Source organism: Myotis davidii, unplaced genomic scaffold (assembly GCF_000327345.1).
Source record: "Myotis davidii unplaced genomic scaffold, ASM32734v1 scaffold674, whole genome shotgun sequence".
NCBI classification, from domain to species: Eukaryota; Metazoa; Chordata; class Mammalia; order Chiroptera; family Vespertilionidae; genus Myotis; species Myotis davidii.
In genome coordinates, this window is record NW_006286674.1 from 2,625,378 (window position 1) to 2,641,744 (window position 16,367).

Genomic DNA, 16,367 nt, shown 5'->3' on the forward strand with positions numbered 1-16,367 from the left:
TCCAGGGTCTTACTAAATTTATCGGTGGTTTCCAGAAATTTCTTGAAAAACCTTATAACCGTGGTTTTGAACTCTATATCCAGTTGTTTGCTTTCCTCCATTTCTGTCATTTGTGACCTGTTTCTTTGTCTCTGCATTTTTTATGCTTCCCTGTGTTGGTAGAGTGGCTTTGTGTGCTAGGTGTCCTATAGGGCCCAGTGGCTCAGCCTCCCCAATTACCTGAGGTGGACACTCTTGGTGCACCCCTTTGTGGGCTTTGTGCACAGTCTTTTTGTAGCCATGTTGTAGTTAAGCATTGATTGTTGTAGTTATCACTGGGAGGAATTGACCTCCAGGCCAATTGGCTGTGAGAATCAGGTGTGTCTACAGTGGGAGAATTTCTGTGCTGACACCCTTAGGGGCAAGACTTGCTTCAGCGGGGCTTTGGTGCTCACTGAGTCTGCCCCCTGAATGTGTCCCTTATGGATCTGAGGAGTTGTAATCTGGATGGTCCCACTCTGACCACTGGGTACACTGGCTCTTGGATCTAAGGAGTTGCTAATTTACCTTCTGCCTGAGGCTACCCAGCAGGAGCTATTTAGAGATCTGTTGATTCCCCTTCCTTGTTTGGGGTTTGGAGGTGCCCAACTGAGGCCCAGCTGTGAAGCAATGCAAGCTGCTGTGGGGCCTTGGGCCTTGGGCCTTCTCTTGGAAGTTCTGGGTCTGTCTGGCCCAGCTGCAGTTTGTTAGGTAATGTGCAGATTGCAGCAGCCTGGGTGGGGCGGGGTCTCAGGGAATCGAAGGGCAGAGCAAGCAGCTATGGCGGATTCTCAGCCCTGCCCTGAGGGGCCGGTGCGTCACGTCTCAGTGTCCCAGTAATTGCTGCAAGCACCTCTGAGGGAAAGCCGCCCTTGAGTTCCAACCGATGCCAGGCAGTCCATTCTCTCCCCGTATGAGTCCTGGGTCCCCAGAGACTTCCCGGGACTGGAGTTCAGAGCAGTCGGGAGCTTGTGCCTCCCTCCCGATTCAAAAAGACAGCTGCGATTCAAAAAGACAACTGCGTCCTCAGGTGCCAGCCCCTTTCCCCATGCACGCTCGAGCCTCTGTACCTCTGCACTTTACTTCCGCACCTCCTCTGAGTCTCAGTGTGCTTTTCTCTTTCCTTCTAGTTGTAGAATTTCCACTCAGCGAGCCTTCCTGTGGTTCTGGATGATGTCTGTTTTGCCTTTTCGTTGTATTTTTGAAGTTGTTGTGGGAGGCAGCAATTTCTGGTGTTTACCTATGCCACCATCTTGTTTTCTCCTTTCAGAGTTTATTCTTGTATTATTATTTATTATTGTATTATTTTCCACACAAACAATTGTACACCTACTTTTGCCCCACCCTGTATTACAAGATATTAAAATTTTTCGGCCTTTGGTATTCCCAGTTTATTTTCTTCTCATCTATTTGTCTGTTTTGATGGCTTTGGTTAATTTTATCTTGATTTTTGGTAGTGGTTTGAGGATGGTAATAAATAGAAATCAAAGCATCTAATTATGTTTAAAGACATAGCTATACACAATTGAGTCATGTCCAATTTGATTGATGATAAACTGATTTAAGATAACTTAGTAGAGTGTTTTATGTGTGCAGATATAAAAAACTGAATTTCCCTTGGCTGTGTGATTTACATTCTCATAACAGTACTGGTATACAAGAAAATACTCTTGCCAGTATTAAGATATTCACTTTTTTATAATTTAGGTAAGTTTATAGCCAATATATTATTTTGATGTTTTAACTGACATTTGCTTTAATCATAGCTTTGCTTCCAGGTTCATCCATGCTGTCTCAAAGGGTAAGATTTCCTTCTTTTTTATGGCCAAGTGGTATTCCATTATGTAAATGTACCATAGCTGTTTTATCCACTCATCTACTGATGGGATACTTCCAAGATTTGGGCTACTTTCAAATCTTGTCTGTTGTAAATAACACTGCAGTGAACATAGGGGTGCATATATTCTTTGAAATTAGTGTTTCAGGTTTCTTTGGATAAATTCCCAGAAGTGGAAGTGCTGGGTCATACAGTAGTTCTATTTTTAAATTTTTTGAGGTATCTTCATACTACTGTCCATAGTGGCTGTACCAGTCTACATTTCCACCAGCAGTGCACTAAGTTTCCCTTTTCTCCACATCCTTGCCAACACTTGTTTGCTGATTTATTGATGATAGCCATTTTGATAGATGTGAGGTGATATCTCATTGTGTTTTCAATTTGCATTTCTCTAATGATTAGTGACATGGAGCATTTTTTCATATGTCTATTGGGCATCTGAATGTTCTATTTGGAAAAGTGTCTATTCAGGTCCTTTGTCTATTTTTAAATTGCATTGTTTGGTTTTTGGTATTGAGTTTTATAAGTTCTTAGTCCCTTATCAGATGTTGCATTGGCAACTATGTTCTCCCATTCAGTGAGATGTCTTTTCACTTATAGATGGTTTCCTTTGCTGTGTAAAAACTCTTTAGTTTGATGTAGTCCCATTTGTTTATTTTTCCTTTTGTTTCACTTGCCTAAGGAGATATATTACAAAAAATATTGCTACAAGAAATGTCCGAGATTTTACTGCCTATGTTTTCTTCTAGGATTTTTATGGTTTTTGAGCCTCACATTTAAGTATTTAATCCATTTTGAGTTTATTCTTGTGTATGGTATAAAAGGGTGGTCTAGTTTCTTTTCTTTTTTTTTTTGTATGTATCTGTCCAATATTCCCAGCACCTTTTATTGAATAGACTGTTTACCCCATTGTATGTTTTTGCCTCTTCTCTCAAGTATTAATTGACCAACAGGTGTGGGTTTATTTCTGGGCTCTGTATTCCATTGATCTATATGTCTGTTTTTATGCCAGTACCATATGGTTTTGATTACTGGGGCCTTATAAAGTTTGATATCAGGTAGCATTATTCCTTCAAATTTCTGGAGATTTCTCCTGTTCTTTCATTTGGGGCCTGTTTCTTTGTCTCCCAATTTCTGCTGCCTCTTTGTGTTTGTTTCTTTGTACCAGGTATTAGATAGATCTGCTCTGACTCCCAGTCTTGATGGGTTATGTGGGCCCTCCTGTTGTAATTGAGTCATTATTGCCATTGGCCCATTCCTGCGTGGAATTGCCCCTCAGGTTGGCTGACTGTGAGGTTCAACCCTGACCATGGTGCGTGAGCTATTGTGCAGGTGCTGACCACAGGAATCAGAGTTCACCTCAGCAGGGTGCGTGCTGAGATTTCTCTTTGGATATGCTACTTGTGAAACTCAGTGGATCTTGCTCTGATGTTCTCCAAAGCTGGTCATTGGGTGTGTTGGTTCTTAACCTCTTGGGGAGGACTGTGGTATAGGCCAATGTAAGACTTGGCCCGTTATTGGCCCTTGGCTACCTGTTTGGAGTTACCTGCGATCCACAGTTTATGCCTGCCTCTACTGTGCACCAAGGCTGGCTTTTAGCAGCACGGGACCTGGGGGCAGGTCAGCAAAAGTCCTAAGGCACCCTGATGAGATCTGGCTCTATCTGCCTCTGCCTCTGCCTGCTGCCTGCCTGTTAGGTTCAGTCACTGAAAGAGCCTCTGGCTGTATTCCTCAGGGCTTGCACTTCACAGTTTAGGGTTATTCCCTCCTCCCCTCACCCCCTCCCCCCATGCCACCTGAGGAGAGTGCTCCACCCAAGAGAGATGGCGTCTGTGGTTTGGGAGAATGAGTCAGCACAGGGATTCTGGTGGCTCTCCCTTCAGGCTGCCCCCCACCCCCCAGAGACACAAACTTCAGATTGTCCTCAAGCAACTCTAGTCCGCTCTGCCCTCCCTCCTCAGGAGCCTAGGGTGAGTGGCTACAAATGAGATATTTTGCAGTGGCCCTTTAAGAGGGTGCCTTTGTCTCCAGTGAATCCTGCCTCTTCCTTGCAGAAAGAAATCCCTTTGCTTTTCACAGCCAGATATGTGAGCACCTCCTCCCAGCTCTGGTGTTCTGGGTTGGGGAGCTGAGCTTGGGGTTTAGACCTCACGGTTCTCAGGGTTCTCAGGAGGATCCCCCTGCAGCTGAGGTATCCCTTAGGAACTTCAGCAGCTACTTCAGGAGCAGGGCCAGCCCTTTCGTGTCTCCACCCTTCCTACCGGTCTGGATGTGGTTTCTTCTGTAAATCCTTGGTTATAAGACTTCTCTCTTCAGGTGGTTATTCAGGATGATTGTTCTATAATTTAGTGTAATTCCAGGTTGGTTCTGGGAGGAGGTGAGTATAGCATCCACTTTCCCAGCCACCCTCTTGAATCCCCCTTTCCAAGTAGCTTTTGATGTTTTGTTCAATTCTATACCTGGCAACATCGATGGTATCTCTAGAGTTGAGTGAATATAAATTGAATGAGTAAATAATTGAGTTATCTGTAAATCTAGTACTTGGTTTAGTTTAGAAATTAGGATTTCTGCCCATATCCTGTACCTTTGACCAAGTACTGCTTTCTGTCTGTACTAGTATTTGTGACATACACAGTTGACCATTTTTTGTGCCAGTTTACTTATATGAAGATTTTTTCAGTGGACCCTTACAGCTCAAACTTCCATTGTTCAAGAGTCAATGATACATCATTGTTATGAGGTTGTTGTTCTACCAGAAGCTTTCCCTATATCTAGGGGTAGGCTTAGATATAGAATAATCCAAATAATACCAGTCTCTATTTTCTATTTAACCCTTACTTTCTCAGGCCTCTTTATCAGAATTTTCTGTTTCTGTGTCACTCTCTTTAATCTCAGAAGATCCCAGGGCATTTGTCTGAGATTTTGCTGCCTGTGGATTCCTCTAGTATTTTGTTATGGGTTCCTGTCTTATGTTTAAGTCCTTTATCCATTTTGAGTTTATTTTTGTGTATGGTGTAAGTTGGTGGTCTAGTTTCATTTTTTTTTGCATGTATCTGTCCATTTTTCCCAACACCATTTATTGAAGAGGCTGTCTTGACTGCATTGTATGTTCATGCCTTCTTTGTTGACTATTAATTAAGCATAGTGGTTTGGGTTGATTTCTGGGTTCTCTGTTCTATTCCATTGATCTATATGTCTGTTCTTGTGCCAGGCAGTTTTTAAAACAGTGGCTTTGTAATATAGCTTGATATCTGGTATTGAGATCCCTCCTACTTTGTTCTTCTTTCTTAGGATTTCTGTAGCTATTCGGGTTCTTTTTTCATTCTAGATGAATTTTTGGAGAGTTATCTCCAACATTTACAGGGAATTCATACAACTTAACAAAAGAAAGATAAACAACCCAATAAAAAAATGGGCAACAGACTTAGATACTTTTCGAAAGAGGACAATCCTAGTAGCACAATTTACAATAGCTAAGATTTGGAAACAGCCTAAGTGCCCATCAGCAGATGAGTGGATTAAAAAACTGTGGTTACATCTACACAATGGAGTACTATGCTGTGGTAAAAAAAAAAAAAAAAGGAATTCTTACCATTTGCAACAGCATGGGTGGAACTGGAGAGCATTATGCTAAGCAAAATAAGCCAGTCAGAGAAAGATAAGTATCACATGATCTCACTAATTTGTGGGATATAATGAACAACATAAACTGATGAACAAAAGTAGATCTAGAGACAGGGAAGCATCGATCAGACTGTCCAACCTTAGAGGGAAGGTAGGAGAGGGTGGGTTTAAGGGGGAGAGATCAACCAAAGGACTTGTATGCCTGCACACAGACAGTGACCAGTGGTGGCAGCAGGGAGTGGGGCCGCTGCCTGGTTCCCAGGTGCTGAGGGAGCGGTGGGGGGTGGCGGGGTGGGGAGGCCTGACCCCAATCAATTGTCCCGCTGATGGCAGCTGGCAGGCCCTGAGGTCCCGATCCTGGCTGGGCCCCAGGCTGGGATTGGGTACTGGAGATGGGTGGCAGCGACCAACCTCCCATGGTGCCTGGGTGGGAGGCTGCAACCTCTCGCTGGATACCTGGGGGCAGGGGGACGGAGGTCACACTGTGCCCCAGCCCATGGTGTCTGGCCATGCTTACCACATCTCCGCATGAGGACTTGGGTGCTGTGATTCAGGTGGAGGGGGGCGCGTGGGGGCCTAGGGGCTCAGGTGCTGCCTAGGGCCCAGAGTTCAGCTGGGAACTGCCCTTCCACGCCAGACACTTGCACTGCTATTGCCAGCCAGGCCTAGGGACCGTACCAGATCATGAATTTCGTGCACTGGGCCTCTAGTTGTGGATAATGATGCTGTGAACATGAGTGTACAAATGTGTATGTTTGAGTCTCTGCTTTCAACTCTTTTGTGGATATACCTGGAAGAGGAGTTGTTGGATCATAATTTTGTGTTTAATTTTTTGACGAACTATATACTGTTTTCTGCTCGCACCCACCTTGACCTGGCTGAACTAATTTGCATTCCTACCAGTAATGAACAAGACTTTCAATTTGTCCACATCCCAGGCAACACTTGTTATTTTCTTTTATTTTTCTTTATAGTAGCCATCTTAATGGGTGTAGGAGATCTCATTGTGGTTCTAATTTGCATTTATCTCTGGTCATTAGTGACATTGATAATTTTTCATGATTGTTAGCATTTGTATATCTTTGGAGAAATTATATTTAAGTTCATTACCCATGTTTAAATCAGATTATTAGTTGTTATTGAGTTTTAGGTGTTCTATATATATTTTGGATTTCAACCCCTTATCAGATATGTAATTTGTAAATCTTTTCTCCAATTTGATAGGCTGTCTTGCTTTGTGGACTTTGATGCGCAGAAGTTTTAAATTTTGATGTCCAGTATACCAGTATTTATTTATTTCTTTTGTTGCCCATGCTCTTGGTTTCGTTTTAAGAAATCATTGACAAATCCTGTCATGAAGCTTTCCCCCTGTGTCTTCTTTTAAGAGTTTTATAGCATAGGTTCTTAGGTTTTGAGTTAATCTCTATATGTGGTGTGAGGTAAGGAGAAGGGTACACCTTCATTCTTTCGTATGTGGATAGCTTGTGTGTGTGTGTGTTTAGAAAATGATAATGTTTTATTACTAGCCACAGAAGGGGCCTGCATGGGGTGGTGGGTGCGCTGAGCTCAGAGTATGTGTGGTCCGAGGAGATGATGATCTGGAGACTGGAAGGAAATGGGGGTGGGTCACAGGCTAGCTCCAAGGTCTCCTTAGATATACCGCTGGGAATGGATAAAAGAGTCATGGCAGGTTCCACAAGGCCGCTAATAAGATTAAGAAATTCTTGGAAATCTAGCTGCCCGTCACAGCTGAGGCCCAGTTTCTTCATCATGACATCACAGGTCCATCTGGTTCTTTGTGAAGGGAGCCAGTTCTATCTTCATGAAGGTTATTAGGAACTCAGTCTTGGAGAGTGTGTAGCTGTTAACCACCCTTTTCAGCATGAATCTGGAAAACAGCAGTCAGAGACTCCATGTACCACTTGGTCTCTCTAGGGCTGGGCATGTTGGAGCAGAGTGAGGCACAGAGGCTGGGAGGAGTGGTGCCTATGTGTGGATATCTTTTACATTTAATTTTCCACTGTGTGAGAGAAGATATGTGGCTGTAAGTGATGGAAAACCTGGTATGAGCTAGTATAAACATAATGGGAAATTTATTAATAGGAAAAATTTGATTTTTTTTAATGGATTTGATTTTTTAATTGAGTTTAAGAAGTTAAATAGTCAAGTTGCTGGAAGGCCTGGTGCAGCTGGGTCACAGAGAAAAAAGCCAGTGTCTGAAACACAGCCAGAGCCCTTTGCTGTTGTTGTCTACTTCTTTCTTCTTTCAGTGGGTTGGCTTTATTCTTTCAGTAGAGGCTGGCTTTCTTCATTTGGCAGAAAATGTAGTCACCAACAGTGCCAGATTTATGTCTCAGATTCAGCTCTCTTACTGGCCTCAAAGCTGAATTGAGTCCAAAGACTTAAAAACTCCAGGAAGAGAACTTTTGGCCCAGCTAGATTCAGTTTTCTATCTCTGGATCACTTAACTGAGGCCCACAAATAGGGCCTGGCAATTCCTAAGCCTGATAACTGTTAGATATAGGGAGAGCTTTAGAAATGAGGTAATAGCTAGTCTCGTGTATCTAATATTACCCTTCTGCTAGAAGATATAGATAATGTAACTTGTATCCCGTTTTACAAATAAATATGATATTGATCACCTGTTAAATAGTAATTAAAACTCAGAGTGCCTCAACTGTTGATAGGTTGAAACTCTATAGAGATGATTTTCAGCCTTTAAATTTTTTTTGAGATATCCTATACTGGTGTATATATAAATAACACTGTAATCTTTGGAGAAGCTCATTACATTTAGGAACCTTCTCAGACCACTGAAGAAACAATGTTAATTCTCTGTATCCAGAGTGCATGATCCTAAGGTACTTAGAAAACATGGATGAAACACATCAAAAGTACCAGCATATCTATGACATCTATTATAATTTCTATAATATGTATTGTATGCATATAAAACTTTGTTTCAATTAATTCCTGATTTATAACACCCTGTTAAAAAAGCATTCCTTATATATAAACTGCTATTATAATTGGTTACTTGGAGAATCTCTGGGCATAGAACAGAGGAAAAGTTTCTGGGGGAAAAAATAGCCTAGGGAAACTGCTACTATGGGACAGAGAGATGAATTGTCTAACATATTTTTATTTCAGGAGCAACCCAAATGCTTCACACTTGCATAAGGGTGTGGGGCAAAAGTAGGTATACAATTGTGAGTACATGAAACACAGTTTATTCTGTGTTATTATTTATTAATTGTTGTATTATTTGCCATATGAACACTGTAGACCTACTTTTGCCCCACCCTGTATTTAAGGCAAATCATCTGAGATTTATTTGACCTAATAAGCATATTATGTTAAAATTGCAAAGCAGGGATGTGTGGGCATTATTAACCATTCAAACCTTGATAGGAATTTTTGATGACTTTCGACTTTTCTTAGAAGGCCCAACTGAGATCAGCTGCTTTGAGAGATAAATTTTTTTTGTACAATTTTATAATAAAAAAAACATACTACACAAACAGTATGTGGTCATTGTAACACATTTAGTTTCAAGTCCCTTCCCAGATTCTCTCCCTAGAAATGAGTACGAAATAATTTGTTGTGTCTTCTTTCAGAACATGTTTTCCTAGGATATAAATTTTGACTTGGTGGAATACGAGAGGAACATTTTGGAACATGCTATTGTTTTCTGTTGGCAGGATTGGCTTGGATGGATTCTTTAGTGGCTTGTGTATTGTTTTTGAAGGCTCTGGAGACTTGGGGTTTGGGGAGAGTTGCTAATAGATGGGTGACTTTTACATAAAGAAAGGCAAGAATAATTTTAAAAAAATTGTTGAGAACTACTGCATGGCCAAAAGGTAAAGGTAAATTTACTTTCTTTTCCTTTCTCTCCCTCCTGTGATTCTTGTGCTCTTCCTCATCAGAAGCTAGAGTTCCCATTAGTGTTGTTTATGCTGTAGCTAAGATATGTTAAGACTTTCGGTTAACCTATGACTATGGTAGTCATGATTTTTTCCAGTGTCAGAATCTCAGCTCAGATTAGTTTAAGCAGAGAAAGAAATTCATTGGCTTGTGTGACTGTAAAATTCAGGTACCTTAGTTTTCAGAAAGTGTTAATTTTTCTCCTTTTGTTTTTGCTTTCCTCTCTGTTGATTAAATTTCCAAGTAGGCTTTTCCCACATGGTGACTCTAGGATTATACTTATCATTTTAACTTCAGCAGAAAGAGAACATGTCTACCCTGGAATTACAACACAAATTTTGGGATTGACTTCTATAGTCCTGGTCCCTGGTCCCTGATTGGTTTGTTATCATGCAAATGAGGACTCCAAATCCTCACATTTTGGTCCAGAAAGCACTATTCTGATTGGTCTGTGAAGACGTACAGCTCCGATTGGATGGGGAAAATCTCAGTCTTATTGGTTGAAGTACGATTCTAGGAACTCCTTTATAATAAGGGTTGGTTCAGCTAGCAAGAACTCGGGGCAGGTTTTTCCCAGAAACACACCTTGTATGAGAGGCCTCTGTTTAGAAATGGCTGCTAGGATCCATTTTTAAATTTGAGTTCAAAAAGTCCTTCTTAACAGGTATATTCATTCTCAGGGTCAACAGTAGCTTTTTCAAAAAATATATTTGTATTGATTTCAGAGAGGAAGGGAGAGGGAGAGAGAGATAGAAACATTAGTGATGAGAGAGAGTCATTGATTGGCTGCCTCCTGCATGACCTCCTACTGGTGATCAAGCCTGAAACCTGGAATTGAACCTGACCTCCTGGTTCATAGGTCGATATTCAACCACTTAGCCATGCCAGCTGGGCTTTTAAAATTTTTTATTTTTATTTTTTATTGTCCTCACACATGCTGACTCACATTTGTATCTTGATCCAAGAAGTTTCTTTTAGAGTTCCAGTTTTTGCTACATTTTTTAATTGTATGTTTTTACTTAGCTTTTCTATAGGAGCGTTCAGCTTCAAATAAGAGTCATACAAAAAGAAGTTTGGAAATGGGATTCTAAAGCTTAGTGATTATCAGGGCATTCTTGTGAATTTCTTGGTCTTCCCACTCATGATTGGAAGATGTTGCATTAGCTTCAGTCATCCTGTCCTCACATATCTGTATCCAATGCATTAAAGAAGTGTGAAGAAGCCCTGGCTGGTTTAGCTCAGTGGATAGAGCATCGGCCTGCGGACTGAAGGGTCCTGGGTTCAGTTCTAGTCAGGGGCACATTCCTGGGTTGCAGGCTTGATCCCCAGTAGGAGGCATGCAGGAGGCAGACAATAGATAATTTTCTCTCACTGAGCACTATTGTGTCTCTCTCTCTCTCTCTCTCTCTCTCTCTCTCTCTTGCTCTCTCCCTCTCCCTCTCCCTCTCCCTCTCTCTCCTTCTTTCCCTCCCTCCCTCCCTCCCTTTCTCCCTTTTTCTCTGAAATGAATAAAAATATGTTTTAAAAAATAGTGTGAAGAAAGGCTCCTTCTTGTGTAATATATTCCCCCTTTCATTATAAAAATTATCACAAAAAGTTAAGTAAAAGTCAGTAAATAGAATCTATAGGACTTAAACACCTTACAGTGGGAGAAACTTGATAAAGGGTAGGATGATTGCCAAATTTTGTGAATATGAGGGTTATAGTCACTTGAATATGCTGTATATGTACAGTTCTGGAAAACTATGTTAGGAAGGCAGGGGCAATTTTTTCCCCTTTCTCTCTTTTCCCCCCATTTTCTCCCCCTTCTGCCTGCAGTGCAAGTGTATTTCCCTCCTAAGGAGGTGGGGGAGTACTTCTTTTTTATTTCTTTTATTTAAAAAAAATATTTTTGTTGATTTTTTTTAAGAGAGAGGAAGGGAGAGAGAAAGAGAGAGACATCCGTCGGCCACCTCCTGCATGCTCCCTACCTGGGATTGAGCCTGCAACCCAAGCATGTGCCTTGACTGGGAATCGAACAGATAGTCTTTCAGTCCCAGGGAGGATGCCAACCAACTGAACCACCCTGGCCAGGGCTCTTTTTTTATTTGATTGCATAATCAACCAACTTGTTACAATTATCCTATCTAATAAAAGAGAAACATGGAAATTCGCCGTATGTCCGCTACCCTTCCCATTGGCTCATCAGGGTGATGTGCAAATTAACTTCCAGCCAAGATGGGGGCCGGCAGCCAGGCAGCTTAAAGTGAACATGAATGAGGCTTGCTTGCTCCAGTGACGGAGGACTCCAACGTTCCCCGCCTGCCGCTGCGGGTCTCTGAGCTTGCAGTTTGAAACATTGTTACAAATACAGAAGCTAAACAAAACCCCAGAAACCTGCTTTCAGCCAGCTGGGATCTCAGAGCTGGAGTTGAAACAGTGTTTCGATTATAGAACCCAAACAAACCAGATATCTGCTTTCAGCAGCCGAGCCTCAGAGCTAAAGCTGGCCCAGAATAAAATAAAAGAAAAAGAGGAGCAGTTGGGAGCTTCAGTCACCCGCCAGCCTGAAAACAGCCCTCAGCCTCTCACCCAGGCTGGCCAGGCACCCAAGCGGGACCCCCACCCTGATCCAGGACACCCTTCAGGGCAAACCAGCCGGCCCCCACCCGTGCACCAGGCTTCTATCCTATATAGTAAAAGGGTAATATGCCTCCCAGCACTGGGATCAACGGAGCCGAGAGGCCTTCTGGCACCGGGATCAGTGTGACAGGGGGCAGCGCCCAAACGCCCTGATTGGCCCTGCTCTGTGGGTGATAGAGGGCGGCGCCCCAAACGCCCCCCACGGGCCCTGCTCTGTGTGTGACGGGGTAGAGCCATAACCTCCCCATTGGCCCTGCCTTGAGTGTGATTGGGTGCGGCGCCCCAACCCCCTGATCCGCCCTGCTCTGTGTGTGACAGGGGGCGGTGCCCCAACCCCCCAATCGGTCCTACCCTGAGCCTGACCAGGGGCTGCACCTAAGGATTGGGCCTGCCCTTTGCCACCCGGGAGCAGGCCTAAGCTAGCAGGTCGTTTTCTCCCGAGGGGTCCCAGACTGCCAGAGGGCACATGCCGGGCTGAGGGACCTTCCCTCCCCCCCGAGTGCACATATTATTGTGCACCGGGCCTCTAGTACTTATATAAACACAGATATAACATTTCTTTCTACAGGTGTATTTTTTAAAAATATAAGCAATGATTATATGTTAATGATAGTAGATACCATGTTGCTCTTAATTGTTTTATATCATTAAATTATTTAATAAAATTAGAAACCTTTAGAATATTTCAATTTCAACAATATGTCTTATAAATTTTTTAAAAATCTTTTTCCTATAGAAATTTGGTTAAGAAGTACTGTCCCAAACGTTCCTCCAAAGATGAAGAACCAAGGTAAATTATATACCTGTTTATTATTGCATATTAAAAATTTTAAAAACTTTTTTTTGTAAAGTAAGCATGCTGTTAGCTTTTCATAAAGATTTTATAAAGTTTGTCTTAAAAAATCAAATGTTTATGAAGGGGAACTACTGTTATTTCTGTAAGAATGAATACTTTAATACTGAGACTTGATAATAGTTATCTAGAATAGTTGATGTGTGGGTTTCCAAGTAAGATGTAGACTAAGACCCCACTTGAGTAATTTAGTCTCTAGAAGAAAAGAGTATTTTTTCCATATTTATCTTATAGTTGTCAGTTAGTTACTAGCTTCTCGCTTTTACTCTTACAAATAATAAAACAATTTGGCTGGCTGGTTTAAAGGGATAATGAAAAGGACAGTAATTTTGGAACCTTGAATATGTAAAAGATTAGGAATTGGCTGTGAGCTTTTGACAGTCTTAAACAGGAATATGTGGATGGCTGTAAAATGCAGAAACAAAAGAGACTAGACTTACACAACTTTATGTATAATTGTGAGTTGTTAGGATTCTCAGGTATAATGTTAATGCAGTCTGAACATTCACCTTCAGCTGTGTGTTTATTCAACGTAGGTCTATGTTTTAATACAGTGATTCTCTTTATTTTTCTCTGTCCCTTCACACTCATTCTCCCCCCCCGCCTTTTGTGGTCCCTTCTTACCTACCACCCCTCCTTTGATGCCAACATATGGTACTTCATGTCCATTTAGGATATGGGCAGTTATACAGGCAGCTGTTGTCCAGAACTGATAGTAACGTTGTTTTGTGGATCAGCCCTTGAGATGCATTTAAGGGGTATGATTGGCAGATTCTGTCCTTGAGAGCAAGCCCATCATCTCTGCAACAGGTTTAGCTCCCAAGCCTAGGAATCTAACCAAGTTCATTCCCAAGCTCAGGCCAGTCAATTGGCAACTTAAGAGATTTCAGTATGCCAAAGAACCTGCAGGAAGTAGTCATATTTTTTTACCCCAAATATCCCTTTATTTATAAATTAAGACTACATGAAGATATATATACATGTATAGCTTGAACTTAATGCAGGATTATTTCCATACAAAGTTAATTTAGAGCTAGTAGCTAAGATTTAGGTAATTAAAATTTGTCAAGTGTCAGGCTCAATGCATTCCTCACAAAAATATTTGTAATGAAAATAAAAATAAATTTCATCATTTTTAAATATGTTTTTGTCAGGTTTACTTCATGTGTAGCCTTTTTTAACATCCTTAACGAGTTAAACGACTATGCAGGACAGCGAGAAGTAGTAGCAGAAGAAATGGCACACAGAGTTTATGGTGAATTAATGAGATATGCTCATGATCTGAAAACTGAAAGAAAAATGGTAATTATTGTTTTTATCCAGCTATCATATATCTGAAATATTTTCACTCAAATAAAATAATAACTTTGTTCTTTAAAATAATATATATTCTGTATAAACTAGTTTTCTATTTCACTGTATTGCTTCTAGTTAAAATTATCTCACGATTATCTTGCTAATTAGTGATCCTTTTGGATTCAGGATGAAGGTTTGGTAAACTATATAAACTAAATCTAGTCTACTACATGATTTTGTTCCTAGTTCTCATGTGCTAAGACTGTTTTTTATATTTATATTTATTTTTAATATATTTTTATTGATTTCAGAGAGGAAGGGAGAGGGAGATAGAAAAATCAATGATGAGAGAGAATCATTGATTGGCTGCTTTCTGCAGGCCCCACATTGGTAATGAGCCCACAACCCAGGCATATTCCCTGACTGGGAATTGAACTGTGACCTCCTGGTTCATAGGTCGACCCTCAACTACTGAGTCATGCAGGCTGAGCAGATTTTTACATTTTTAGATAATTGAAAAGAAAATCAAAAGAATAATATTTTATGATGTGAAAATTACATGAAATTAAAATTTCAGTGCCTAATAGATAACGTTTTTTTGGAACAGACTCACACTCATTTACTTATGTTTTGCCTTTGGCTGCTTTTGCATTACATTACAGAGTTGCAACAGAGACCACATGGCTTGCAAAGCCTAAAATATTTATATGACCCTTTATACAAAACATTTGTCAGCCCCCACTCAAGAAAGTCATGTATTTTCTTAGAGATTACATGTGTCAAGTTATATTTAAAATATTCAAATATTTTTCTATAAAATGTAGTTTAGAGAGTTTTGCTTTACTAAAATTTCTTACTAAATTTTGATAAAGTTATATAATTAGAATCTTGCAAAAATAAAGTGAAAAGCCTTTTTAAGACTTTAGACTTTATTTAAATGTAAGTTTTGTTTGTTTTGTGTTTTTGGTTATTATGATCTTCAGCATCTCCAAGAGGGACGAAAAGCTCAACAGTATCTTGACATGTGCTGGAAACAGATGGATAATGTGAGTTATAGTGTTTCATGGTTAACATGAAATTTTGTAGAGTTGTTTAGTCCTAAATTTTCTTATTTCTTACATCTATTTAACTTTAATATTTCTCAATGTATTTTTCATAATTTGACATTGGTATAAATAGAGACTGTGAGATCATTGTTTTTTTCTGTATGAGTTTATACTTCTACCATCCTATCTAATAAAAGAGAAACATGGTAATTGGCGTACGACCACTACCCCTCCCATTGGCTAATCAGGGAGATATGCAAATTAACTGTCAGCCAAGATGGCGGCCGGCAGCTAGGCAGCTTGAAACTGACATGAGGCTTGCTTGCTTCAGTGACGGAGGACTCCAACGTTCCCCGCCTGCCGCTGCAGGCCTCTGAGCTGCAAGTAACTATGTAACAAACATAGAAGCTAAACAAAACCCCAGAAACCTGCTGGGCTTCAGCCAGCTGGGATCGCAACATTGTAAGCAAAGGCCAGAAACCTACTTTCCGCAGCGGAAGCCTAAGAGCTGGAGCCAAGCCTCAAAGCTAAAGCTGGCCCAGAATAAAAAAAAGGAGCAGTTGGGAGCTTCAGTCACCCCCAGCCTGAAAACAGCCCTCAGCTCCTCACCCATGCTGGCCAGGCACCCCAGTGGGGACCCCCACCCTGAAGGATATGTGACCAGCTGCAAACAGCCATCATCCCCTCACCCAGGCTGGCCAGGCACCCCAGTGGGGGACCCCCATCCTGATCCGGGACACCCTTCAGGGTAAACCAGCCGACACCCACCCATGCACCAGGCACCCATATACCCTATATAGTAAGAGGGTAATATGCTTCCCAGCACCGGGATCAGCGGAGCCGCAGGCCTCCCGGCACTGGGATCAGCATGACGGGGCAGTGGCCAAACCCCCTGATCGCCCTGTGGCTCTGTGTGTGACAGGGTGCGGTGCCCCTACCCCCCCACCCCCAACGGGCCCTGCTCTGTGTGTGACGTGGTAGAGCCATAACCTCCCCATCAGCTCTGCCCTGAGTGTGACAGTGGTGGCGCCCCAACACCCTGATCGGCCCTGCTCTGTGGGTGATAGAGGGTGGCACCCCAACCCCCCGATGGGCCCTGCTCTGTGCATGACAGGGTACAGAGCCCCAACCCCCCGATGGGCCCTGG

At 41.8% G+C, this 16,367-nt stretch overlaps 1 protein-coding gene across 2 annotated transcripts in view; it reads left to right on the forward strand.

Annotated features, from left to right (window-relative positions):
* The window catches only part of FNBP1L (formin binding protein 1 like), a 63,584-nt gene that overhangs the window by 5,199 nt on the left and 42,018 nt on the right, over positions 1 to 16,367 (forward strand). For both annotated transcript variants that reach the window (XM_015560331.1, XM_015560332.1), the window contains exons 2-4: positions 12,762 to 12,815; positions 14,033 to 14,180; positions 15,158 to 15,220. In XM_015560331.1, the coding sequence (XP_015415817.1) occupies positions 14,115 to 14,180; positions 15,158 to 15,220 (129 nt within the window). In that variant the 5' untranslated portion in view covers positions 12,762 to 12,815; positions 14,033 to 14,114. The remainder of the gene's footprint in view (positions 1 to 12,761; positions 12,816 to 14,032; positions 14,181 to 15,157; positions 15,221 to 16,367) is intronic.